General features: G+C 50.3%; 1 protein-coding gene across 1 annotated transcript; it reads right to left on the bottom strand.

Moving 5' to 3' along the window:
- On the bottom strand, positions 843-25749 carry CDA (cytidine deaminase). Its single transcript, NM_001244385.1, is given in 4 exon segments — positions 843-965; positions 6050-6107; positions 10931-11042; positions 25542-25749. Coding segments are annotated over 4 exon segments (441 nt in total). The 5' UTR covers positions 25696-25749; the 3' UTR covers positions 843-848.

Raw genomic sequence — 25749 nt, 5'->3', positions numbered from 1 at the left:
GTCTCCCATCTGGAGAAAGCAGGGTCAAGAAGCCAAAACTCGGAGTTCCCGTCGTGGCTCAGTGGTTAACGAATCCAACTAGGAACCATGAGGTTGCAGGTTCGATTGTTGGCCTTGCTCAGTGGGTTAAGGATCTGGCATTGCCATGAGCTGTGGTGTAGGTTGCAGACTCGGCTTGGATCCCGCGTGGCTGTGGCTGTGGCTGTGGCATAGGCCGGCGGCTACAACTCCGATTTGACCCCTAGCCTGGGAACCTCCATATGCCGCAGGAGCGGCCCAATAAATGGCAAAAAGACAAAACCCAAACTCAGCTCTCTATGCCCAAAACCCTGCTCCATGGTGCCTACTTCCTCTCCTGGCAGAAAGAGTCCACCTTTCTATAAAGACAAATCACCCCATCCCTCCTAAGAGAGGAAGCAAGGATTGAGACATAGCAAAACCGTGCTCTCCTGAATCAGGATGCTCCATGATGTTTATAATTAGAAAAGTCGCTCAAAGCAGGCTAGAACCTTGTGGAGGCTGATGGAAGCAGCACAGACTTGGATGGAATTTTAAAGAGGCTCCACAGGAAGGAAAGGGAGGGACGAGGTGCTCTGAGCCCCAGGGAGGACAAGGCAGTTGCAACGTGGGGCTCTGACCCAGGCTGGCGTAAAACCCGTTATCACTTCAGTAGATATCTGATGCTCGAATGTAATTTGGAAAAGTCATCTCGCCTGGTGCCTGTGGACTTGGGGGCCATTTGGCAGGAGTCCCCAGGTCTGTGAGAACGTCCTCATGAAATTCTCCAGGTGGCCGTCCCCTTAAGCAACATGTGGGAACCCAGGGTCTCCCAGGATGTTCTCCACCTTTCACTGGATCTTCTGCAGGTCCTCGGGCCCAAAGGAGGCCGGTAGCAGCTCCTGGATGGTCCTGACAACGTATGTGCCATCCGGCTTGGTCATGTAGACGGCCCAGTTGGTGCCAAACTGGAAAAAGAGGCAAAGCCAGTGTGAAGGAGGCCGTGCGGCCCAAGGGTTAGAGCTGAGATGGGGTCAAGTCTGGTCCTACCTCCTGTTGTCTAAACTGCCTCTCTGTGCCTCAGTTTCCTCATCAGTGAAATGGGAATGACAATAATCATACCTGGTTCATAGCGCTTGAGGGAGGAGCCAATGAAAGATGGCAACATGTTAAGCAGTTAGCACAGTGCTTGGCACACGGGTTTTTTTGGGGGTTTTGTTTTCCTTTTTTTTGTGGGGGGGCCCTGCAGCTATAGCATATGGATGTTCCCAGGGTAGGGGTCACATCGGAGCTGCAACTGCCGGCCTACACCACAGCCATAGCAATGTCAGATCCAAACCGTGTCTGCGACCTACACCACAGCTCACAGCAATGCCAGATCCTTCACCCACTGAGCGAGGCCAGGGATCAAACCTGCATCCTTATGGATACTAGTTGGGTTCATTACTGATGATCCACAACAGGAATTCTGGCACATGGTTAATGGGCAATAAGTACTCTGCTCTGGAGTTCCTGCTGTGGTGTGGGATCGGCAGTGTCTCTGGAGCGCTGGAGCACAGGTTCAATCCCCGGCCAGGCTTGATGGGTTAAGGATCCAGAGTTGCTGCAGCTGCCACAGGGGTCACAGCTGCAACTCGGATCTGATCCCTGGCCTGAGGACTCCATACGCCTCAGAGCAGCCAAAAAACAAAAACAAAACTGTCCTAGGGCTTTGTAAGAAAAGCATCTAACCCCTGGGCCAGACCTCCTCCTGCTATGACGGAAAACAACTAGTATCTGCTCTCCCTAGAGACTCTCGTTCACTCCCGACAACCAGGTTGCCGGCCTGCCTGCCCTATCACCCTGCACTTTGAACATGCACGATTTCACGAGCCACACTTTGAGGTGGATGGCTATTAGTCCCATTTTACTGATGAGGAAACTGAGGCTTCGCGGGGTAATGTCAGCCAAGCAGAGTTTCAGCTCAAATCCGTCTCTGTCCTTCTCTTACCTACTAGGAGTGAACACTTGCTTGCTGTGTGAGGTTGGGCAAAAGATGAAACTCTTTGGGTCTCTTTTGATCTGTGAAATGGTTTTAGAGACAAAAGAATGCCTTTGGCAGGAAGATAGGTGTCCTGGGCAGAGAGCCGAATCAGCTGTGGGGTAACAGCAAGAATCTTGGAGTCACCAGACCGAGGCTCTACGTGGCCAGGTGCTGTGAGTATCAGAGGTGATGGGTATAAAACACCTGGACGCAGTGCCTGGCATGTGGAAAATTAATTAAGAAGAATAGGGAGGGAGTTCCTATCATGGCTCAGTGGCTAATGAATTGGACTAGGAACCACGAGATTGTGGGTTTGATCCCTGGCTTTAGGATTGTGGGTTAAGGATCCTGCGCTGCTGTGAGCTGTGGTGTAGGTTGCACGCAGATGCGGCTCGGATCTGGTGTGGCTGTGGCTTAGGCCAGCTCCGATTGGACCTATAGCCTGGAAACCTCCATATGCCACAGGTGCAGCCCTAGAAAAAGACAGAAAAAAAAAAAAAAAAAAGAAGAAGAAGAAGAATAGGGAGTTCCTGTCGTGGCTCAGTGGTTAACGAATCCGACTAGGAACCATGAGGTTGTGGGTTCGATCCCTGGCCTCACTCCATGGGTTAAGGATCTGGCATTACCATGAGCTGTGGTGTAGGTTGCAGATGTGGCTCGGATCCTGAGTTGCTGTGGCTCTGGCATAGGCCAACGACTGCAGCTCTGTTTCAATCCCTAGCCTGGGAACCTCCAAATGCTACGGGAGTGGCCCCAGAAATGGCAAAAAGACAAAAAAAAAAAAAAAAAGGAAGAATAGAAGCTGTTCCTATTGATGGCTAGCGGTTACTAGTGACAGCTCAGGTTTACAGCCTGCTGTTCATGCTCTTGTCTGAATCACCAAGTTATTATTACCTGGCACAATCAGTCTTCTGGCTTTTATAATTTTTTTTTTCTTTTTCAGCCACCCCAGGGGCATATGGAAGTTTTCCCGGCCAGGGCTCAAACCCCAGCTGGGGCTGCAACCTAACACCAATGCTAGATCCTTGACCCACTGTGCCAGGCCAGGGATCAAACCTGTGCCTTCACAGAGACAGGCTGGATCATAAATCCGCTGTATCACGGTGGGAACTCCTGGCTTTTTATTTTCATTTTTCGGCTGTGCCCATGGCACACAGAAGTTCCGGGGCCAGGGATCAAACCCTTGCCACAGCAGTGACCAGAGCCACAGCAGAGGCAGCACCATTCCATAACTGCCAGGCCAACAGGGAACTCCAGTTTTCTGGCTTTTTAAAATGTTTTAAGGGAAGAAATCTTTCTGTTGGCAGGCTCTGCCTGAGGGTACGGCTGAAAGCAGAGTGGAGGCGAGTGTAAGTGCCAGGCCCCAGGCCCCCAGGCTTCAGCTTTTATGATTTGCATTTTGGTTTCAGTCTTGCCTCTCTCTCCCTCAGCTTTTCCATTCGCCTTCTCTCATTTGCCAACATCTAATCTGTTTGGAGAAAACAGCAATTAGACCAAGGCAGGGCCTTGGGAGTCAGGGAGCTGGCATCCTTTTGTGATTTCTGTATGTGGCCTTGGACCTGCCGTGGTGCTGGGCAGCCATTTCTGTCCCCTAACGGGAGATGAAGTCCATATTGTGAATTCAGTGCCTTTATGGGCAGCATTCTTATCTGCATTTGGGAAATGATTTCTGCTAACTGTGTCTGGTTTGCAGTCCTGGCAAGATGCCGAGGGAAGACACAGATGTTCGCACATTTGAGAAATGCTCTGAAACCCTGAGAAACAAGAGCAAAACCAGAACAACTCTCACGTCTCCCAAATTCAAACAACTCCCAAAGCAGAAGCCCCCATGGGACATGCAAGTCCTATTCTGCAAAGTACCATTATGTCGCCTCAGAGGCCAAAAATAATCTGTCCCATCTATAGGATCGCCAAGGCAAGGGAGGCAGCTGTGAGGAGCATGGGCTTCGCGCTCAGCCTGAACTGGCCGTGGATGCCAGCTCACCTGCCACTGACTGGCTGGCTGCATGGCCTTCGGCAGGTCATTTCACTTCTCTGGGATGTGGGATAGATGGGGTGTGGGGATTAAATGAGATACTGCATTTAGAGGGGCCCATGGTGCCACGTTAGAGCTCAGGGGGCTGGGGATTCTTTAAACTGGTGGGTTTAGCCTTTTGGGGACTCTGGAAGACACAGCCCCTTTGTGAGTCCACAAAGGCTACTGATATGCCCCCTCCCAAATGTATGAATACACACCAGAAACTTCACTGAGCCCCGATTCAGAAGCCATGATCAAATCTACCCCTCTGTTTTTAGAATCGAAGAAACCGAGGCCTTGCATCAAGGTCTTTGTGAAAAGTAGGTCAAATCCCTTAAATACCTTCTGAAAATCATCAGTGAATCCCCTTTATTCTTTTCTTTCCCCAACTTTTGTTTTAATGTTATCAAATATACATAAGATCGACCATTTTCATCAATTTTTTTTTTTTCCTTTGGGCTGTGCCTGCAGCATGCAAAAGTTCCCAGGCCAGGGATGGAACCCATACCACAGCAGTGACAATACTGGATCCTTAACCCACTGAGCCGCCAGAGAACTCCCATTTTAACTTTTTTTTTTTTTTAAATGGCTGCACCTGCAGCATATAGAAGTTCCTGGGCCAGGGATTGAATCCAAGCCACAGCTGCAACCTACATCGCAGCTGCAGCAGCGCTGGATCCTTAATCCATTGCTCTAGGCCGGGGCTCAAACGCTCACTTCTGCAGTGACCTAAGCCAGGGCAGTCAGATTCTTAACCTACTGTGCCACAGTAGGAACGCCCCATTTTAACCGTTTTTAAGTGTACAATTCAGTTCACTTTATTCTTAGAATAAAATTTACCCTCCCTTCACGGCCTCCTAGGCCCCATGTGATCTGACCCTGCCCACCCCTCTGACTTGACCTCCAACCACTTTTCCTGCCTCACTCGCCATGTTCTAGCCTCTCTGGCCTTCTCGTGACCCATTCAGCCTACCAAGTGTGGGGACATTAAAGTTGCTGCTTCCTCCATCTGGAAATCTTTTGTTGACCTCGGTCTGCTTCATCTCTTCTCATTATTTATACCTCTGTCCAAATGCCCTCTTCAAAGAGAGGCCCTTCCTGGCCATCTAAAGCACTTGGCAAACTCTTTTCCATAAAGGGTCAGATAGTAAATATTTTAGGCCTTGTGGGCCATAAGGTGCGTGTGGATATATATATATATATATTTTGTCTTTTGAGGGCTGTTCCATGGCATATGGAAATTCCCAGGCTAGGGGTTGAATTGGAGCTGCAGCCACTGGTCTACACTGCAGCCACAGCTATGCCAGATCTGAGCTGCCTCTGTGACCTACACCACAACTCACAGCAGTGCTGGATCCTTAACCCACTGAGCGAGGCCAAGGATCAAACCCTCATCCTCATGGATACTAGTCAGGTTCATTAACTGTTGAGCCACAAGGAGAACTCCATGTTGTAACTCCTCATCTCTCTATGTTGTAGGGCCAAAGCAGCCAGAGACAAGTGAATGAGTGGGTGTGGCATGTGCCAATAAAACTTTATTTACAATAACAAGCAGGAGTCTGGATTTGCCCCTGAGCTATTGTTTGCTGACCTCTGACCCTGATCTAGAGTATCACCAGCTGCCTCTTCTGTCACTCTAGTCTCCTTTTTTCTGCATTCTTTTCTCCATAGCCCTCATCACACTCAGAAACTGTTTATTTATTTTGTTCCTTATTTATTGTTCGTCTCCTGCACTAGACTATAAAGTCTGCTAGTGCAGGGCCTGGCCTGTGTTTTCACTGCCATCTCCCCCGAGCAAAGTCAACCCCTAGCACAGAGCAGACACTCAATAAGTATTTGTCGAATGAAAGAATAATTTCCAGTGATTCATGCAAGCTTGGGAAGGCCTTAAAAGTCAGCCCAACCCAGCAAACAGGACAGTTGCTGTGTGTCCTCGCTGGCAGGTTGGCTTGGCTCCCATGGCCTGGAAAAGCAGGGAGTATCCATTCCAGAAAGAAAGGAAAGCTGCTTACCTCTCTCATGACTTGCCTGCAGGCCCCGCATGGCGAAATAAAATCATCTTGCAGATCACTGGGGAAGCAGAGAATCAGACACAGATCAGTCTCTTCAGAGGCAAGAGGCTCAAACTCAGGCCCTGAGGCTTGCCTGGCTCCAGATTCAGGCAACTCGCACCGGGCAGTTCCTGGTTCACAGATGCACTGTGTTCTAGAGGCTGAGAAGGGCACAGAGCTTTCCACACTGGCAAGAGGCAAGGCCATGGGCAGAACCATGGCTTCCACCAGTGAGTTCAATAAAGCTTTAGTGAGCACTTACTGTCACTCCCACCCCAGGGACACAAAAGTTAGGGAGAATTTGTCTCTGACCTTCAAGAGATTGCTCAGCCCAGTAGAACACTAGATAAATTATCATTTTTATTTATTTATTTATTTATTTATTTATTTATTGCCATGCCCTGTGCAATGCAGAAGTTCCTGGGCCAGGTATCAAACCCGAGCTACAGTCTGGACCTGTGCCACAGCTGCAGCAATGCTGGATCCTCAACCCCCTGTGCATCACGGGAACTTCCAAACATTGTTTGTTGTTGTTGCTGTTTTTGGTTGCACCCATTGGATGTGGAATTTTCAGGGCCAGGGCTTGAACCCATGCCACAGCAATGACAGTACTGGATTAATAATGCATTAGGCCACTAGGGAGCTTCCAAGTATTTTATTTTATTTTATTTTATTTTATTTTATTTTATTTTATTTCACTTTAGTCTTTTCTAGGGCCGCACTAGAGGTCTATGGAGCTTCCCAGGCTAGGGGTTTAATTGGAGCTGTAGCCACTGGCCTACATCACAGCCACAGCAATGAGGGATCCGAGCCACATCTGTGACCTACACCACAGCTCATGGCAATGCTGGATCCCTAACCCCCTGAGTGAGGCCAGGGATCGAACCTGCAACCTCATGGTTCCTAGTCGGATTCGTTAACTACTGAGCCACAATGGGAACTCACAAATTGTCATTTTAAACAAAATGCAGTAAGAATGCATGGTAGAAAGGGGACAATTCTTGACTAGGAAGGAAGAGAGAGTATTTTCTGGGGGAGATAGCATTGGGCCCGGCCTGTGGAGGTTGTGTAGAGTTCACCAGTCACCACTAGTGAGCACCTGCTATGCTCCAAAGCTTGGTACTAGGCACTCACCAGACATTATTTCATTTAATTCTAGGATAACCTACATGTAAGAATGACCATGTTACCTTCGAGGATACAGGTTCAAGGGAGGTGAAGTAACAGAGTGCTATTCTGAAGCTCTGAGTGTTGCAGGCAAGGCATAGAGTCTGTGCAAAGGCCCTGAGGCATGAAAGAATAAGACACCTGTGAGTCAATGAGAAAAGTGGGCTCCTTGCATCTGTGAAAGTCGGAGAAAAGAAGCTCATGGCCAAGGGGTTGTCTCTGAGGATTAAGGCACCTGGAATCAGGCCTCCAGCTCTGAGCAGGACAAAGGATGGTGCTTAAAGAAAGAGTAAACCTCCAAGTGTGATGAAGCACCAGAGGTTAAGCCAGTGGCCACCCTCATCCTTGCTCTTCTAAGACCCACAGCTCTGTGATATCTCTGGAAGATTACAGGATTTAAAATTTGGTTCTTTTTATTTTATTATTTTTTTCTTTTTATGGCTGCCCCTGCAGCATATGGAAGTTCCTGGGCCAGGGATCAAACCTATGCCAGAGCAGCCACCCAAACTACTGCAGTGACAACGCCAGATCCTTAACCAGCTACACCACAAGAGAACTCCTCTCATCCACTCTTTGGAGACTGGACTCTTCCCAACAGCCCAATGGGTAGGCATTTCTCTCCTTCACTTTACAGATGAAAAACTGGGCCCAGACTGCTGAAGCAACATACCCAAGATCAAAAGTGGAGCAGGCTTTGAAACCAGGTCTCACTAACCTGGGAGCCTGGGCTCTTAAGCTTCACTCAACATTCTGGCCAAGAGTAAGAATGAAAAGCTGGGGGAGAAGAACCATCCCAGAATGCACTGGGTACACGGGCACCATCCTGCCTCACTTTCCCTCTTCTCCCTCTCCCCTGTTCTCTGCGCCTCCTGCCTTGTGCTGGGCATTGATGGTTTCTTATGGTTTGTGCTGACCTTGGGCACACACGGAGGGCAACTTATCGGACTTGACAGGCTGGAAACCTGTGACTTTGAAGACAACAGCTGGGACCCCAGGGGGGCAGGCTTATTGCCCCATTAGCAAAATCCCACCTGAGCTGTGCTCCCTCCATCTTACAGCCTTGGAGGGGCTCTTCGACTGTTCACACCCATCAATGTTAACAAGGGAGCTGGCACTTCCCATTCACCCTCTGAATCCACAGGCTCAATTTTACAAATCATTAGTGCGGTAATGACCGCATTTCTGGCTCGGGGATGCCGGCGCAGGCTGAGTCCCCGGAGAGAAGCAGTTGGGTGCTGGAAAAAAATGCAGTTTTTGTGTAAACAAGGACATTTACTAATCATCACTAGCAATACCCAGTCATGTTTGAAAGTAGATAATGACCGAGAGAAAAAGCCTTTCATCTGGAGTTCTCAACAGAGCAAGCTACCTCACCATTCCCCTTTTGTTGACTTTGGCCTCCTTTTCCCCAGAATATCATTATTTTCTTGGATCAACCTTGAAATTAAGTTATCTCCCCCTTTTTTATAAAGTGTAATTCACATCCTGATCTCTGCTCATCCGCACAAAATGTTCCCAGGGTGGCCTCATTTATTCCTCCCAAAGCCAGATGGAAGCCAGGACAGACGTTGGTCACAGCAAGAGCTCCTGGAAGCCGGGGCCCTCTCTCCTGAAGCGCATCCATGGCTCCAGTTACTCAGGGGAAAAAAACCTTCAGTAATGAGGTCCACTGCGGGGCCAGACGGAGGCCAAATTTAGGATCTTAAAAAAGAAATGGCATCGACCTTACTCTCAACCGCTGCATTTCTTCCAGAAGGGTCTTGTATCTCCACCACAGGAGAGAGATCCACACTCCAAGTCCATGACCCTTGTGCCCAGATGTCTTTAAAGACTAATACTTTGGCAGCTAGGCAGTCTCTTTCTGGGTGGATCCAATACTTCTCAAATTATTTTCCTTGAACCATTATCCTTTTTTTCTTTTCTTTTCTTTTCTTTCTAGGGCTGCGCCTGTGCCAGATGGAAGTTCCCAGGCTAGAGGTTTAATCACAGCCGCAGCTTCTGGCCTACACCACAGCCACAGCAACTCGAGATCTGAACCTCACCTGCAGCCTACACCACAGCTCATGGCAACGCTGGATCCTTAACCCACTGAGCGAGGCCAGGGATCAAACCCACATCCTCATGGATACTAATCAGATTCTTAACTTGCTGAGCCACAATGGGATTACCCCCCACCTTTTTTTGCACCATTATCTTGCTAACAGAGTTCTCTCTCACAGACAATGCAAGAATACATAGTTCAGCGAGTACCTGTTGTGGCGGAGCAGCAGAAAGGAATCTGACTCATGCGGGTGTGGGTTTGATCCCTGGCCTTGCTCAGTGGATTAAGGATCTGGCATTGCCGTGAGCTGCGGTGTAGGTCACAGGCGAGGCTCAGATTCTGTGTTGCTGTGGCTGTAGTGTAGGCCGGTGGCTGTAGCTCCTATTCAACTCCTAGCCTGGGAACCTCCATATGCTGCAGGTGCAGCCCTAGAAAGCAACAACAATAACAAAGAATATACAATTCAACATTAAGTGAGAAGCATAATGGGGTCCAAATTAACAAAAGAGTCTATTCATGCACCTTGCATCCTGAAGCCAAAGAGGTGGAGTCCAGGGCCAGCAAGAACCCATCGAATTCCCTCTGAGGGCACACCTGTGGGAACTTGGATATTTATGTGTGAGGCATGTAGAGAGAGAGTTGATAAGTGCCCTTGTGCAGCCAGAACCTGGGGTGGAATCTGATCAGTTTAGACCATAACCCGGACTTCCCTGGCTGTAACCCCTCCAGCTTGTCCTTGTGTCCTGGGTCTTATACGAGAGGTGTAAGACTGATGCCAGGTGAAGGAGCCGGCTTGCTCAGTGAAGGATTCTGGTTTTGGCTCAAGGAGAGCAGAGAAGATGGTTCCCTTTCCTGGCAGGGGCCGGCACAGTGGAGTGAGCCCTCGAAATGCTAGAGAGCTATCTTCTGCTTCTCCACTAATTCCCAAGGAAGTTGCTCGACCTTTCTGGGCCTCAGTTTTTTCAACTGTAAAAACGAGTACAGTGTCCAGGAGTCTCTACCAAGTGATTTTTAGGTCCCTCCAGCTTTAGGTTACTATGTTGCCTTTCTTGTCTTTTTTTTTTTTTTTTTTTCTTCTTTTTTCTTTCTGGGGTCTCACCTATGGCATTAGGAGGTTCCCAGGCTAGGGGTCTAATTGGAGCTACAGCTGCCAGCCTACACCACGGCCACAACAACACGGGATCCGAGCCACCTCTGTGACCGACACCACAGTTCCCTGCAATGCCGGATCCTTAACCCACTGAGTGAGGCCAGGGATCGAACGTGCAACCTCATGGTTCCTAGTCGGATTCGTTTCCACTGCGCCACGACGGGAACTCCCTAAGCTGCCTTTCTGTTGTATCTGGAGGGATTCTGTGGTACTTTGTGCCGTGTTGTTATTAGAACAAAAGCACACCGGCCCTTGTCTTAAGAGTTGTTTTTGTTGTTTACCTGCTTTTCAGACTCACCAAGGGCAGAGTTCATGTCTTATTTATCTCCTACCCTCCGCACTCAGCCCAGCCCTGCAGTGCTTGGCTCGGCAGAATTGAGAAATAAATGCATGTTGGGTGAATGAGTGGATGAGTAACAGGTGTGTGGGGGGTGCTGGCTGAGTGGCTGAATGAAGGTTGCCATGACTTGCCTTTCACACTCACCTGGCGATGGCAATTGCCCTGAACTCTTTGTATCCTTCTGAGATGGCCTTCTGGATGGCGGTCCGTTCAGCACAGACGCCCAGCGGGTAGCAGGCATTTTCTATGTTGCACCCTGAGAAGAGAGGAGAGCCCAGTGCTATTTCCAGCAGAACCACTTCCTGTTGTGTGTGTTGAGTAAGAGACTTGCCCCATTCCAGGACAGGGAGGGACCCAGTACTCAATAAGGAGGGAGAAGAGGGCAATTTGACTGGGAGCACTAGGAGCCTCTGTGACCCACTGGTGCCGTGGCCCTTCCTAAGAACCTCCCACTCTCATTACTTACCTGATACCTGCATCTCGAGGCACAGCCTGGATGCAGGGGCAGTGTAATAGGGCAGATTAACTTAGCCTCATCTCCCCAGCAGAGATCAAGGCCAAGGGGAGATGCCGAGGGTTGAGAAAGTGGGCAGGACCAACCTCTTCCCAGCCCTAGGTCTCAGAGACAGAAGCCACAGGGTGGGGCATGGTGGTGATGCTGATTCAAAGATCGGCCTTGGGTAACATTTTTGGTGTGGATACCATTTGTTGGAGTTCAACTAGGGTTCTCTGTGAGTTACACTGCAAAACAAATTGTCGAGACAAAACACACTAACAAACAAAAAAACTCCCGAGCTTTGTAAAAGGTGCCAGTGATTGCACAAGCCTTAAGATAATCAATCCCTCGGAGTTCCCGTTGTGGCGCAGTGGTTAACAATCCCGACTAGGAACCATGAGGTTGTGGGTTCGATCCCTGGTCTCCCTCAGTGGGTTAAGGATCTGGCATTGCTGTGAGTTGTGGTGTAGGTCGCAGATTCGGCTCCGATCCTCCGTTGCTGTGGCTCTGGCTTAGGCTGGTGGCTACAGCTCCGATTAGACCCCAAGCCTGGGAACCTCCATAAGCCGAGGGAAGTGGCCCTAGAAGAGACCAAAAAAAAAAAAAAAAAGATAATCAATCCCAGCGTTCCCATTGTGTCTCAGTGGGTTAAGGACCCAACATTGTCTCTGTGAGGATGGGGGTTTGATCGCTGGCCTTGCTCAGTGGGTCAAGGATCCAGGGTTTCTGCAGGCTGTGGTGTAGGTCACAGAGGCAGCTTGGATCTGGTGTTGCTGTGGCTGTGGTGCAGACCTCAGCTGTAGCTCTGATTCCACCCCCAGCCCAGGAACTTCCATATGCCTCAGGTGTGGCTATAAAAAGAAAAAAGAAAAAAAAAAAAGAGACAATCCCCAGGCCTCTGGTGGGAGGTAGCTGCTGAGGCTCAAAGCCTCCAGTAAGGGGTTCCCCCCAGTGGGCCTCTCTGGAGTGTCCCCGGGGACAATGGGCAAGGGCTGTTCCCAGGATATAAAACGATGGTGTAACCAGGTTGGCTGCCCAACAGACTCCCCATTTTCAGGGAGATGAGGCCAAGAACAAATGGCCACACGAGCTGGGCTTTCCCCTGACAGTCAGGGTGTGACATATGGCATGTGGCTCTTCATACCTTGTCCTTTTCCCTGAGGCAGGATATTCATTGTTCCTCAGGATTCACTCCTCCTTCTTCTTTTAAGCAGGACAAGTGATTCTCATTCCAATATGGCTGATCATGCAGAGACTACACTTCCCAGACTCCCTTTTGCAGCGGAGTATGGCCATGTGACTTGGTTTCTGCTAATGTGATGTGGCCCACAGTGAGGTGGGGAAATTCTGGATCACATCTGTTGCAGAAACTGCTGGCCTTTTCCTTCCTTTCTTTTCCCTCTCTGGGCTGGGGTGGCACGGACAGCTTTGACCACTCTATGTCACAGGGATGGAGAACTAATAGAACAGAAGGGATTTGGGATCTTGGCCAACTCGTGGAGCAGAATTGAGTCGCCTGTTTGCCCTGGACCAGCTGCCTACTGTCTTTATTTTTGGCTGTGTCCGTGGGAAGTTCCTGGGCCAGGGACTGAACCCGTGCCACAGCAGCTGCTCAAGCCACTGAAATGATGCCAGGTCCTTAACCCACTGCACCACAAGGGAACTCCCCAGCTGCCTACTTTGAATCATTATGTGAGAGGAAAAGAGAACTCTGTCATGCTTGAGTCCTTGTATTTTGGGATCTTTTTGTAACAGAAATGTTTGCTAAATACAGAAATTTGTGCTAAAACTAAGATATGACTAACCACAACTAAAAAATCTAGAGTTCCCTGGTGGCCTGGTGGTTGAGGAGATGGTTGTCACTGCTGTGGTGCGGGTTTGATACCTAGCCTGAAAACACTGCATGCCACAGGTACAGCCCCTACCCCTGCAAATCTAGGCATTCCCATTGTGGCGCAGTGGAAATGAATCTGACTAGTATCCAAGAGGATGCAGGTTCAGTCTGTGCCCTTGCTCAGGGGGTCGGGGATCCGGCATTGCCATGAGTTCTGGTGTAGGCTGCAGATGTGGCTCGGAGCCCACGTAGCTGTGGCTGTAGTGTAGGCTGGCGGTTACAGCTCCAATTTGACCCCTAGCCTGGGAACCTCCATATGCCATGGGTGTGACTGGCCCTAAAACAAAAACAAACAAAAAATCTAAAATATGTGGTATTGACTTGGCGGCTAGGCAATGAGAAAGAAAATAACAGTTATAGCAAGATGGAAAGCTTGCTGCTCTGTGACAGGTTATTCGGCAAAGCCCCACCCTGCAATAACCTGGAAGGCAGACCATGTTACCTCCCATTAGGATTTTTCTCCCCGGCATTGGGAGACAGCCCTGTGGCAAGGATCGGAGTAAGGCTGTCATCTCCACCCAGTCTTTGTTTCAGATGCCTCAAGGTAGCTGTCATTAAAATGAGGGAGTAGGGCTGGTCTGGGCTGGGCAGGGAAGCCAGTGTGTGAAAAAGGGAAGTTGGTAGCCTTAAGAACTATGCACAGAAAGGATTCGTTGGGTGGGGTTCTCCTGTGTGAAAGCAACTGGGAGCAAATAGACCAGAGGGTTTCTAAGGTTTTGATAGTATTGAATAGCCAAAGAAGCCAAAAGTCTTGTCCATGAAAGCCTGATTATTCAATCACTAAAGAAATCCCTAGGCCCAGAGTTCCTATCCTGGCACAGGAAACAAATCCCACTAGGAGCCATGAGGTTGCAGGTTTGATCCCCTGGCCTCACTCAGTGGGATTAAGGATCCTGAGTTGCTGTGGCTGTGGCGTAGGCTGGCAGCTACAGCTCCAATTGGACCACTAATCTGGGAACTTCCATATGCTGAGGGTGTGGCCCTAAAAAGACCCCCCCCCCAAAAAAAGTGAAAGAAATCCCTAGGCCCCCCTGAATTCCATCAGCAGTTGACAGAGCTGTGTGGCCTCAAGGAAGGCCTTTTCTCCAGCACCCACTTCAGATGTATGGTGGAGGATGAGAGTGGTCAGAGGAGAACTCCCAGAGGGTAAAGCAGGGGCCCCAGGGACAGTGGACAAGGAGATTACACCTGAGCAGAAAGGGGAGGCAAGGTGTATTCCAGGGCAGGGAGGATAACTTGTTCACTGGATGTCCTGTTCTTCCCTTCTCACAATGGGAGATTTGATGACAGGTAGCCTTTCTTACTCCATGTTGTATATTTTAGGAGTGGTTGTGAAGTGGGGGGCAGATGATTATTTTTTGGTTTTCAGGCCACTACATTAGCAAGGTGCCATCTCATCCTGAGAAAGGGGACTGTGCCCCACCGCGGGATCCTGCTCTTAGCTGGGTGCAGTAAGCAGGTGGACTTTTGAGTTGCCACCCTCAGGAAGGTGGTGAGTCCTACATGTGGGAAGAAAGATGTACCCAGATACTTACAGGCCACAGGGGGTCTTGTGGCAAAGACTAATTGTTCCCAGTGTTTACACCCCTAAAGAATCTACTGGATGGATTTCCCTTATGGCACAGAGGGTTAAGGAACTGGCCTTATCACTGCAGTGGCTGGGATTGCTGCTATGGTGCCAGTTGTGGCCAAAAAAATTAAAAAGGAATCTATTGGAGTTTATCTGGGTACATGCCTATCCAGCTGGAGACTATATTTCCCAGCCTCACTAGAACCTTTGGGCGGTCCTCTAAGTTTAGCCAGTGGGATGTGAGTGGAAGTATGGAGTGAAACTTCTGATTGACATTTATATAGGCAGCCGGCTTACCACCTCCTCATCGAGGCTGAAGCATGGATGTGATGATATGTGACAGTTTTGAACACGCAGATGAGGACACCACTCTAGAGATGGTGGGACATCAAGGCAGGAGTCTGACCTCCTGAACAACCTTGTGAGCGGAGCAGAACAGGCCGCATGTGCTGGACTCCAGCCCACCCCTGGTCTGCTAGATGAGAGAGAAGTAGGCAGCCATCTTGTTCAAATCACTGTCTTTGTATCTGTTTCATCAGCTGAGTCTGTTCCTTATCTACTCACTCCCTTTCTTTAAGTCTGAGTCTCTATTGTGTTTGTGCAGAATTTTATTCCTCCTGCAGTCATCCAATTTGGCCACTGTCTCCCCATACATTTTCCTCACATATTTTTCTGTCCCTTCATTGTTTACATTGGCCACACAGGAGGTGTTAATCATTTAACCCATCAACCAGTATCATGGTTCTCAGGACCACAGGCTTTCATGTCCAGGACTGATGGAGAGGGATGGGTGTCACCAGATGGCCTGCCCTGTGGGCTGGTGCCCTGGCAGCACGTTACCTGTTGAGAGGAGAGAGGGTGTTCACTGAGAATCCAGCATGGAATGGCCAGGTGGTGGTAGGTGGGGACAGGTATGGAACCCTGCTTTGTGGAAGGAGGATGGGTGTGTATACGGGTCATCAAATAGTTTTGAGCATCAGTGGTTTTCACAACTCAGCACCTCTTCCTCTTTTGCTTTCTGGAGAATGAGCCTCACTTCATTTCTCAGCACGGTAGTTCAAATGAGAGTTGCCAACTTTTCTCACATGACTTTGTTATTGGCCCAAGGATGAGCACCTGATCCACAGTGGTCCAATCAGAGTTGAGTCCCTGGCCCACACTGGGCCCATCAGAATTCTTTTCTGTGAGGGATGTTCCCTTCCTCTCTAACACTAAGAGCTGGGCCTGGGCCTTGCTGGTGGCCTGGCTTCCCTTCTTTACGGAGGAGACCAAGAAGAGACAATGAAATGGACACGTGGATGAGAGATGGTGGGAAAAGAGTCTGGCCTGGTGCCGGCTGCCCCTGCAGCCCAGCGACACTCCAGGTCTTCCACCATGTAGTCACAGGAACCAATACACTCTGCTTTTGTCTGAAATAATTTACATGTTTTTCTATCATTTGCAGCTTTTGCAGAAATCGGTTCCTAGAATTGGGGTACAGAACAAGGAGCAATCAAGGCATTGCAACCCTGAAAGGGGGTGTTGACGTTTACTGACTGCCTACTTTGGGTTTTTTTTTTTTTTTTTTGGTTTTTTTTTTTTTTTTGCCTTTTCCAAGGCTGCTTCCCGCAGCACATGAAGGTTCCCAAGCCAGGGGTCTAATTGGAGCTATAGCTGCTGGCCTACGCCAGGGCCACAGCAATGCAGGATCCAAGCCGTGTCTGCAAACCTACACCACAGCTCATGGCAATGCCGGATCCTTAACCCACTGAGCGAGGCCAAGGATCGAACCTGCAATCTCATGGTTCCTAGTTGGATTCATTAACCACTGCGCCACGACGGGAACTCCTTGACTGCCTCCTTTGGCCAAGCATTTGTTCATATCCACACATGAGTTCCTGGAGCCTAGAGATCCAGTCCTTTACTGCTCAGCCTCTCTGCTAGGTCAGGAAAAGGTCAATGAATAAATAAACCAGTATCTCTCACCTCCCACCTAATCTCCCCAGCTTGGTTCCTGGTCTCTGCCTGGAATGACTTCCTTGCCTTCTCCTACCTGGCTGCCCCTCCCGCCTTTGCTGACCTTCGACCTTGCTGCACTGGACTCCTGCCTCTCCCGGATTAAGATCCTCGCCTGCCTTGCTCCCCACTCCACTTTCTGTCTAGCAACCTCCCAGCCCTGCCTCTTCCCAGACTCAGGGACACTCCCCATCAGACGTGATTCACAGAAATCTTGGGTTTTGATGATAGGCTGTGAAAGCCAAAAGCTGCCAGACTGCAGAAGGCCCAGTCTCTGAGGGCAGGAGCCTGTGTCTGCTTTTGAAGTTCAGAATGGCCTCCTATAGAGGCGCCTTCCTTTACTATGCGTAAAAACTTCAACAGGCCAGTTAAGGAGAGGGGGGCACAGGGACAGAGGTTGTTTAAGAAGGGAGCATGCTCACATACTCCACTGTTCAAACAGAATGGGTTTTGTTTTGTTTTTGTTTTTTTGTTTTTTGCCTTTTTTAGGGCTGCATCCGCAGCACATGGAGGTTCCCAGGCTAGGGGTTGAATCGGAGCTGCAGCTGCTGGCCACAGCCACAGCCATGCCAGATCCATGCCGCAACACCAGATCCATGCTGTGTCTGTGACCTATACCACAGCTCACGGCAACGCCAGATCCTTAACCTACTGAACAATGCCAGGGATTGAACCCGCAACCTCATGCTTCCTAGTTGGATTTGTTTCCACTGTGCCACAGTGGGAACTCCAGAATGTTGTAGAAAGAGCCTGTAGGTTCTGGTTTGCCCTGGGACCCTTTGCCCTCCTGGCTCTGAGAATTTGGGAAAGGGACTGAACCATCTTGAAGCTCAGGGTCCTCATTTGTAAAATGAAAATGACAGTGCCTTCCTCTCAGGCCTCTAGTGAGAATGAGTTGAGATCATGCATGGAAAGCAATTAACGCAAGGCCTGGGGCAGAGTAAGTTTTCACCAGTGGGCGCTGCTGTCCTTAACTGCATGAAAGTTGAGGCTTGGGCGATGGTAGGCCTGTGTGACTGAGCTTCTGCTCCTTGTAGACACAGTGTGACCGCGGCCCCATCTCTGTCCTTCAGGCAACTTGAAATCCTTTCCAGAATTACAAGGCCCTCTTCATCTGGTGCCAACCTGCCTACTTCTTGGACCTCATTTCCCTTTGCTTGCCAGGATAGTCCTGCCACAGGGCCTTTGCACCTGCTGTTCTAACTGCCTAGAGCTCTCTTCCCCCTCTAGGCACATGGCTCACTCTACCCAGGTCTCTGCTCAAATGTCACCTCCTGAGAGAAGCCTTCCCTCATCATTCTACCTAAAATTCCTTTCTCCTCCCACACCTGGAACCCTCTCAATCCATTTATCCTGCTTTAACAACTTAACACTTCCCTGAAATAAATGTCTTTATTATCTAATTTCCCCATTATTCCCCAAGTATAAACAAGTATAACTTCCTGAGGGCAGGGACCTTGTCTTTTTTTTTTTTTTTTTTTTTTTTTGCTTTTAATGCCCCCACCTGCAATATATGGAGGGATGAAATTGGAGCTGCAGCTGCCAGCCTGCACCACAGCCACAGCAACGCCAGATCCAAGCTGTGTCTGTGACCTACACCACAGCTCACAGGAATGTCGGATCCTTGACCTACTGAGCAATGCCAGGGATCAAACCTGTGTCCTCATGGATACTAGTTGGGTTCGTTTCCACTGTGCCACAATGGGAACTCCTGACTTTGTCTTCTATTGTGCACTGCTGTATGCCCAGGGCCTGGAACAGTCATTATGCCCAGGGCCTAACACAATAAGGCCAGGGAGGCTCTCTGTTACTTGCTATTGAATGAGTGGAATCTCCCACTTTAGTGCTAGTTTTCTGAGATGCAAAGGAATAACTGTATTTGGGTCCTCTGTTAAGTTCAAGTGTAATTTCTCAGTCTTGCTTGGAAAAAAAAAACAGAAGGAAAGAAAAAAACAGAAGGAGGAAGAAGAGAGGAAGGAAATCCTTGGCCATGAATTGCGATCCTGAAAGGCCAGACAATTTTGTTTTGCTTCCCAAGCCGAGAAAACAGCATGTCACCTATCCAACTCCATTCCCAGCGTTTCCCTTAACTGACTCTGAAACACACAGAAGGATGAGCTGGGACGGTGCCAAGTTAGGAATCCATCATTATAAGATTGGACTGAAAATAATACTGTGATGACAGTGCTGTTATTACTAATTGTTTTCTTTTAATATTTTATTGCTTTCCTTTTATCTGCTAGGCACTCTGTGGAACACTTCATCTGTATTATGTTATTGTTTTTGTCCCAGCTGCCCCCAAGGCATATGGAAGTTCCTGGGCCAGGGATCAAAAATGAGCCAGAGTGGCAGCTTATGCCATAGCTGCAGCAATGCCGGATCCTTAACCCACAGCGCCAGGTCCGGGATTGAACCTGCACCTCCAAAGAGACAAGCTGGATCATTAACCCACCGTGCCACAGCAGGAACTCCTGTTAATCTTGTTAACAGCTCTGTAAGGCAGATCCTATAATAACCCCATTTTACAGAAAGTAAAAGCTGAGGTGTGGGGCAGGGAGCCAGGACTCACATCCTGACCTGTGGCATTTCAGTGAAGATGTTTGAGGTGGTTTGGTGCTTCAGGCAGGGCTCAGGTTGGATGTCATCAGGACATTAGCTAGGAAAGAAGTTCACAAGGAGGTGATTCAGACCCAGTCCCCCGGAAAAGAGAACACTGCCGGAGGGTACGGTCCCCCTCTCTGCGTCCCCTCTGTCTTCTGGCAGATCTTAAGATTAGAGCAGAGGTTCTCACAATCAAGCAAGTGGGCAGCAGCATCTTCTGAAGGGCTTTTTAAAAGATTTCTAAGTTCCCATTGTGGCTCAGCGGTAATGAGCCCAACTAGTATCCATGAGGGCTCGGGTTTGATCCTTGGCCTTGCTCAGTGGATCAAGGATCCAGCATTGCCGGGAGCTGTGATGTAGGTTGCAGATATGGCTGGCATCTTGCACTGCTGTGGCTGTGGTGCAGGCTGGCAGCTGTAGCTCTGATTCGGCCCCTGGCCTGGGAACTTCCACATGCCTTGGTGTGGCCCTAAAAAGCCAAAAAAAAAAAAAAAAAAAAAAAATTTCTGAGCCCCATTCCTGGAGTTTCTGCTTCAGTAGCTTTGGGCTTGAGCCATTCATATTTCTAATAGTGCCCAGGAGGTGCTGAAGACCGCACACAAGAATTACCAAACTAGAGAAATGTCACGTCCATGTCCTTGAAGAAAGACTCCACTCTCTCCACATTCCTGTCTCCCTGTCCACAACAGGTGCAATGCACAGGGTCACAAATGAACTTAGAATAAGTGAGCTATAGAGTTGAGGGGTTTTACTGGTGTCCATCTTCGTAATGAATTGCTTTCTTTTTTGGCCATGCCCACAACATGTGGAAGTTCCTGGGCCAGGGATCGAACCCTCGCCACCGCAGTGACAATGCTGGATCTTTCATTGCTAGGCCACCATGGAACTCCTGTAATGAGCCACTTTTGAATGAGAGTGGAGAGGGCCAAGGAATGAGGCTGGCTCGGTGGGTGAGCAGGGCTGTGGGGAGAGGAAGGTGGTTAGGGAAGCCTGCTCAGACTCACCTAGAAGTGCCGTGGGTGGAGCTAGGGGGCCTGGGTTGGGTCAACCGCTGCAGAGAGGGGTCATATGGAGCATCAAAGAGAGATTGTGAAGGAGAGGGAGCCCAGCAGGGAACCAGGAGGGCAGGGGCTGGTTGGGGGAAGATGGATGAAGAATCAGATGGGTTTTTTTTTTTTTTTGGTTTTTGTGATAGGGCTGCACCTGTGGCATATGGGCCTTCCCAGGCTAGGAGGTGAAAGCAGAGCTGCAGCTGCCAGGCTACACCACAGCCACAGCAAGGCCAGATCCGAGCTGCACCTTTAACCCACACCACAGCTCATGGCAACTCCGGCTCCTTAACTCATGGAGCGAGGCCAGAGATTGAACACACATCCTCATGGATACTCAGGTTCCTTACTGCTGAGCCACAACATTAACCTCCGATGAAGGATCTGGAGCTGTAGCCACTGGCCTACACCACAGCCACAGCCAAGCAGGATCCAAGCCTCCTCTGTGACCTACACCGTAGCTCACAGCAACATCGGATCCTTTAACCCACTGGGTGAGGCTATGGATACTAGTTGAGTTCATTGCCACTGAGCCACAAAGGGAACTCCCATTTTTTTTCAAATACAGTTTTTTTCCTCCCAAATTACAGCTGATCTAATAAAGTGCTCCACGCCCACCCCCATGGCAATGAAACATATAAAGTGCTGAAATCCCAGAGAGAGGAGGGAAGCGGGAGACTGAACACCGACAAAGTCCTGGGGGCGTGAGCTGAAGAAAAGATCCCCCACTCCTTGGGGGCAGGGGGGCCTGCAGGGTAGTCCTCCTAGTCTCCTCCACCCCCTCCCTGGCTGAGCACTGCCACATGGGAGGCCCTGGCTGCCTCCATCCCCTGCCCCCATCCCTCTTGGGTCCCCTCTCTATTCTTCGGGGTCCTCACTGCCCCTGCCCCCAGCAGCTCTTCCCTGGGGAGCTCTCCTCTTCTCTGCAGCTGCCCCCCAGGTAACCACAGATGGTAACTCTTACAGTTATTAATTACCATCCTGGTGGCCCAGCTGCGAGGGGCCCAAGACCCAGGCTGGGGTCAGGGCTAACAGAGGAAATATGATCATCACTATGTGATTCTGACAGCAAGACCATCAGACTTGCTTTTGAATTGGACGGGACCCCAACTGCCTCTGAGGGTGGAAACTCCCCAGAGGTTGGTCTTTTGCGCAGGCGGAGAAAGTCACAAAACTAGGCAGACCTGTCCCACTCTAAGCTATAAACTCAGTGCTAAATTCAGCTGTGCCCTCTGCCTCCCAATTGGCTCTAATTCATCCCTGATAGCCTGTCAGGTTTTTTTGTTTTTGTTTTTGTTTTGTTTTTTTTGGTCTTTTTGCCTTTTCTAGGGCGGATCTTGCGGCATATGGAGGTTCCTGGGCTAGGGACCTAATTGGAGTTGTAGCCACCAACCTAACCCACACCACAGCCACAGCAACGCCAGATCCAAGCCGCGTCTGCGACCTACAGCACAGCTCATGGCAACGCCGGATCCTTAACCCACTGAGCAAGGGCAGGGATCGAACCCGCAACCTCATGGTTCCTAGTCGGATTCGTTAACCACTGAGCCACGACGGGAACTCCCCTGTCAGGTTTCTTCTGGTCGCTCAAGGTCCCCTTTTCTTCAAGCCCTGCCTTACTCTATCCACGCTTCCTTTCCTTCCAAGTAAGGAGATTCGGGGATTCTGGCAAATGCCCTCCATTCATCCTGCCTTCTCAGGACAACTCTCTCTGCCCCCTTCTGCATATCTACGCTGCAGCAAAGGCGAGGGGCAGCAGCAAGAGCGTGGCATTTAGAAGCAGATCATACTGATCTGTTATCTCGTTTATAAAATGTGTGCTTGGGAATTCCTGTTGTGGCTCGGCAGGTTAAGAACCCCACTAGTATCCTTAAAAGTCCTCCACAAATCTGCCCCCAAATCATCACTATCATTATCCCATCATTAATAGCAGTGATAGTGGAAGCAGCCACTGTTTGTGATGTGCTTATCGTGGTCCAGAAACTATGCTCATCACTTTAGCTCCTTTTTTCTTTCCATTTTTTTTAGGGCCACACCTTCGGCATATGGAAGTTCCCAGGCTAGGGGTCCAATCAGAGCTGAAGCTGCTGGCCTACATCACAGCCACAACAGCATGGGATCCAAGCCACATCTGCAGGCTAGGCAGCAGTTTGCAGCAATGGCGGATCCTTAACCCACTGAGTGAGGCCAGGGATCGAATTCGAATCCTCATGGACACTATGTTGGGTTCTTAACATGCTGAGCCACAAGGGGAACTCCATTTTAGCTCCTTTAAAGACAGATGCTCATTCAAAAACTCACAATTAGGGGTGAAATTCAATGTAGTTAATGACTGATGCAGCTCAGGCACCAACAATCAGGGAGGACCACTGGGTCAGGCACACCAGCTCTGTTCAAAGCCATCGTGAAAGGCAAGTGTTGGGATCCTCAGTTTACAAATGTGTAAGCTGAGACTCTGGAGAGTGAAGGGTCTTTTTTTTTTTTTTTTTTGCTTTTTAGGGCCACACCCACGGCATATGGAATTTCCCAGGCTAGGGGTCGAATCAGAGCTATAGCCGCTGGCCTACACACAGCTACAGCAATGCTGGATCTGAGCCACATCTGTGACATACACCACAGCTCACATCAATGCTGGATTCTTAACCCACTGAGCGAGGCCAGGGATCGAACCCGCAACCTCATGGATACTAGTCAGGTTCATTTCTGCTGCGCCACAAGGGGAACTCCTGGAGGGTGAAGGGTCTTGCCCAAGGTCACACGACTGATAAAACAGCTGCACCAGGATGCAAACCCAGGGGGCTCGAACTCCTCCAGGGCCTGTACCCCATCCCATGAGGCCTCCACAGGTTCCCACTGCACAGTCCTCTCTCTGGTGACATCAGGTCCTTCCCTGCTATTTAAATAGGCCACGCTTCTGTCCATCTCATTTCATTCCCTCCTACAATTATTGGTTGAGGCCCCACTTGGAGCCTTGGCCTGTGTAAGAGGAGGGGGCCTACATGGGGGCAAGGACTGTCATCGTTCTTTCTTCCTTTCCTTTCCTTTCTTTTCTCTCCTCCCTCTTTCTTTCTTTCCTTCCTTCCTCTCTTCCTTTCTTTGCCATTTACTAATCCCCGAACTCCCAGACCCTCCCCCTCCCTCCCCTCAGCAACCACAAGTCTGTTCTCTGTGCCAATAGCTTTGTTTCCGAGACTGTCATTTCTGCTCACAGCAGTATGTCCAGCACCTGGTACATGACCTAGCACATAATTGGTCCTTGGCAAATATTTGCGAATGGATAAATCAATGCAAGGTTGGGGAGAGCCCCTCTCCATCTGGAGGGGCTATGGAGGCACTGGAAACAATCAATGGCTCATTGCCTGTTCAGGCCCTAGAGCCATGGGGCAGTGTGGGTTGCAATGTTGTTTGCAGTGGTGGTTAATGTTTAATGCTCACCTGAGCCCCCGGGCCAGGCCTGAATTTGCACAGGACACTCAGATTCTCTCTACTCCCTGCAGGAAAGCAAACTTGGGAGTCAGGGGAACGCTGGGTTCCAATCTCGGCTTGTGATCTTGGGCACTTAACCACTCTGAGCCTCAGTTTCCTTCTCTACAAAGGGGTGGCATAATCCTGCCTTGCAGGACTGGAAGGGTTGGAGGGACCGCATGAGTCATGGTCCTTCCTCATCCTAGCCCTCGCTCAAGGTTACCTCTCCTGTTCAAAGATGTTTAAGACCCAAGTGACTCATAGAGCCAGCAAGAACCTCAAAAGACAGGAGGTGGACTTCCTGTTGTGGCGCAGCAGAAATGAATCTGACTAGGAAGCATGAGGTGGCAGGTTTGATCCCTGGCCTCACTCAGTGGATGAAGGATCCAGTGTTGCCGTGAGCTGTGGTGTGGGTCGCAGACGCGGCTCCGATCTGGTGTGGCTGTGGCTGTGGCTGGCAGCTATAGCCCTGATTCAACCCCTAGCCTGGGAACCTCCCTATGCCACGGGTGTGGCCCTAAAACAAACAAACAAAAAAAAAGACAGGAGGTAACTCAAACACCAAGAACAGCCCAGAAGAGGCACCAGAGAGGGCGCCGAGGTGTGGGCCCCCCAGTCAGGTTCCCTGCGGAGCAGTGGGGGTGGGACTGGCTCACACCTGGCCCAGGGCTGCTGGGTAGTTAACAATTAGATGGACACACACGTGAGCCTCTGATCCTTTAACTAGCGGCTGCCAAGTGGAAGGGGATTCTGGGCGGCAGGACTGGGCATTCCCCCGGGGTCCCTCTGTGCCAATTCACATCTGCCCTCAGGGTGGTGGTGGGAATGGGAGGGATGGGGAGGGGCATGGCTTCCCTGCCATCTCCAGGCCCTGTTCCTCCCTGTCCTCGAAGAGGATGTCCCTCAGCTCGGAAAAAGCAGGTCTGAGTTTTTGTTTCAGCGAGCGTTTCTTTAAAACCAACAAACCGAAGAGCTTAGGAACAGATTAGTGCCAACTCAGATTCCGGTTCCCCACCTCCCTGAGCTGGCACTCACTGCTGGTTACCCAAACCCCGCCGCCAAGACTCCCTGCAAGGCGCTCACGGCCCCCCCCACCCCAGGAGTAACCCCTGGATTCCTCGATCTCAACCCTCCCCCCCGCCCCCGCCATCTCCCTGCGCAGTGGGTGACAGGAGGAAAGCAGGGTCTGGGGGACCCTAGCCCTGATCACTACAACCTGTGTGACCTTGAGCCATGTCACGGCTCTGGACTTCAGTTTCTTCATTGAAAAATGGGCACAACACCTGGGTGAGTGTGCGGAGGGTGAGGACTTACTGCTGAAATCCTGGAAGCTTTAGGAGGGTGCCAGACAGAGGAGGGCTCAGAAAGTGTTAACCCTCTCCCTCCTGCTCCAGGACTGCAGATGTTCGGCATTTATGGACTCACCTTCCTGCTTTCCCTTCCCACTTCCTTCCCCATCTCTCCTTGGCTTCCCAGTCCTCCAACAGGGGAAAAACCACTGGATGTGAGCAGCATATTCACCCCCACAGTCTGGGACAGCGGGCAGGGCAGGGACGAGGGGCAGCGTTACGGGGGTGGTCCAGCGACGAAAGGATAGGGCACCCTCCTCCCGCCCATCCTGCTGGTCCTCCTCTGACCTCCCGCCCCGGCTGCCGTGCAGGGGGACCCCGGGGTGCCGCTCTTACCGGAGAAAATCCTCCCGTCCCCGGTGAGGAGGGCCGCCCCCACCGGGAAGCGACTGTAGGGGCAGTAGGCGGACTTCTTGGCCTCCCGGCAGGAGAAGAGCAGCTGCTGGACGTGCTCGGGCTCCAAGGCGGGACTGGGACGCTCTTGGGCCATGTTGGTCCCCCTGGGGCTGGCAGAGGATCGGAAAGAGACCTCACAGCCAGTGTG

Source organism: Sus scrofa, chromosome 6 (genome assembly GCF_000003025.6).
Source record: "Sus scrofa isolate TJ Tabasco breed Duroc chromosome 6, Sscrofa11.1, whole genome shotgun sequence".
NCBI classification, from domain to species: Eukaryota; Metazoa; Chordata; class Mammalia; order Artiodactyla; family Suidae; genus Sus; species Sus scrofa.
Note: the sequence above shows the minus strand (reverse complement) of the source record. Positions and strands in the feature narration are given on the sequence as shown.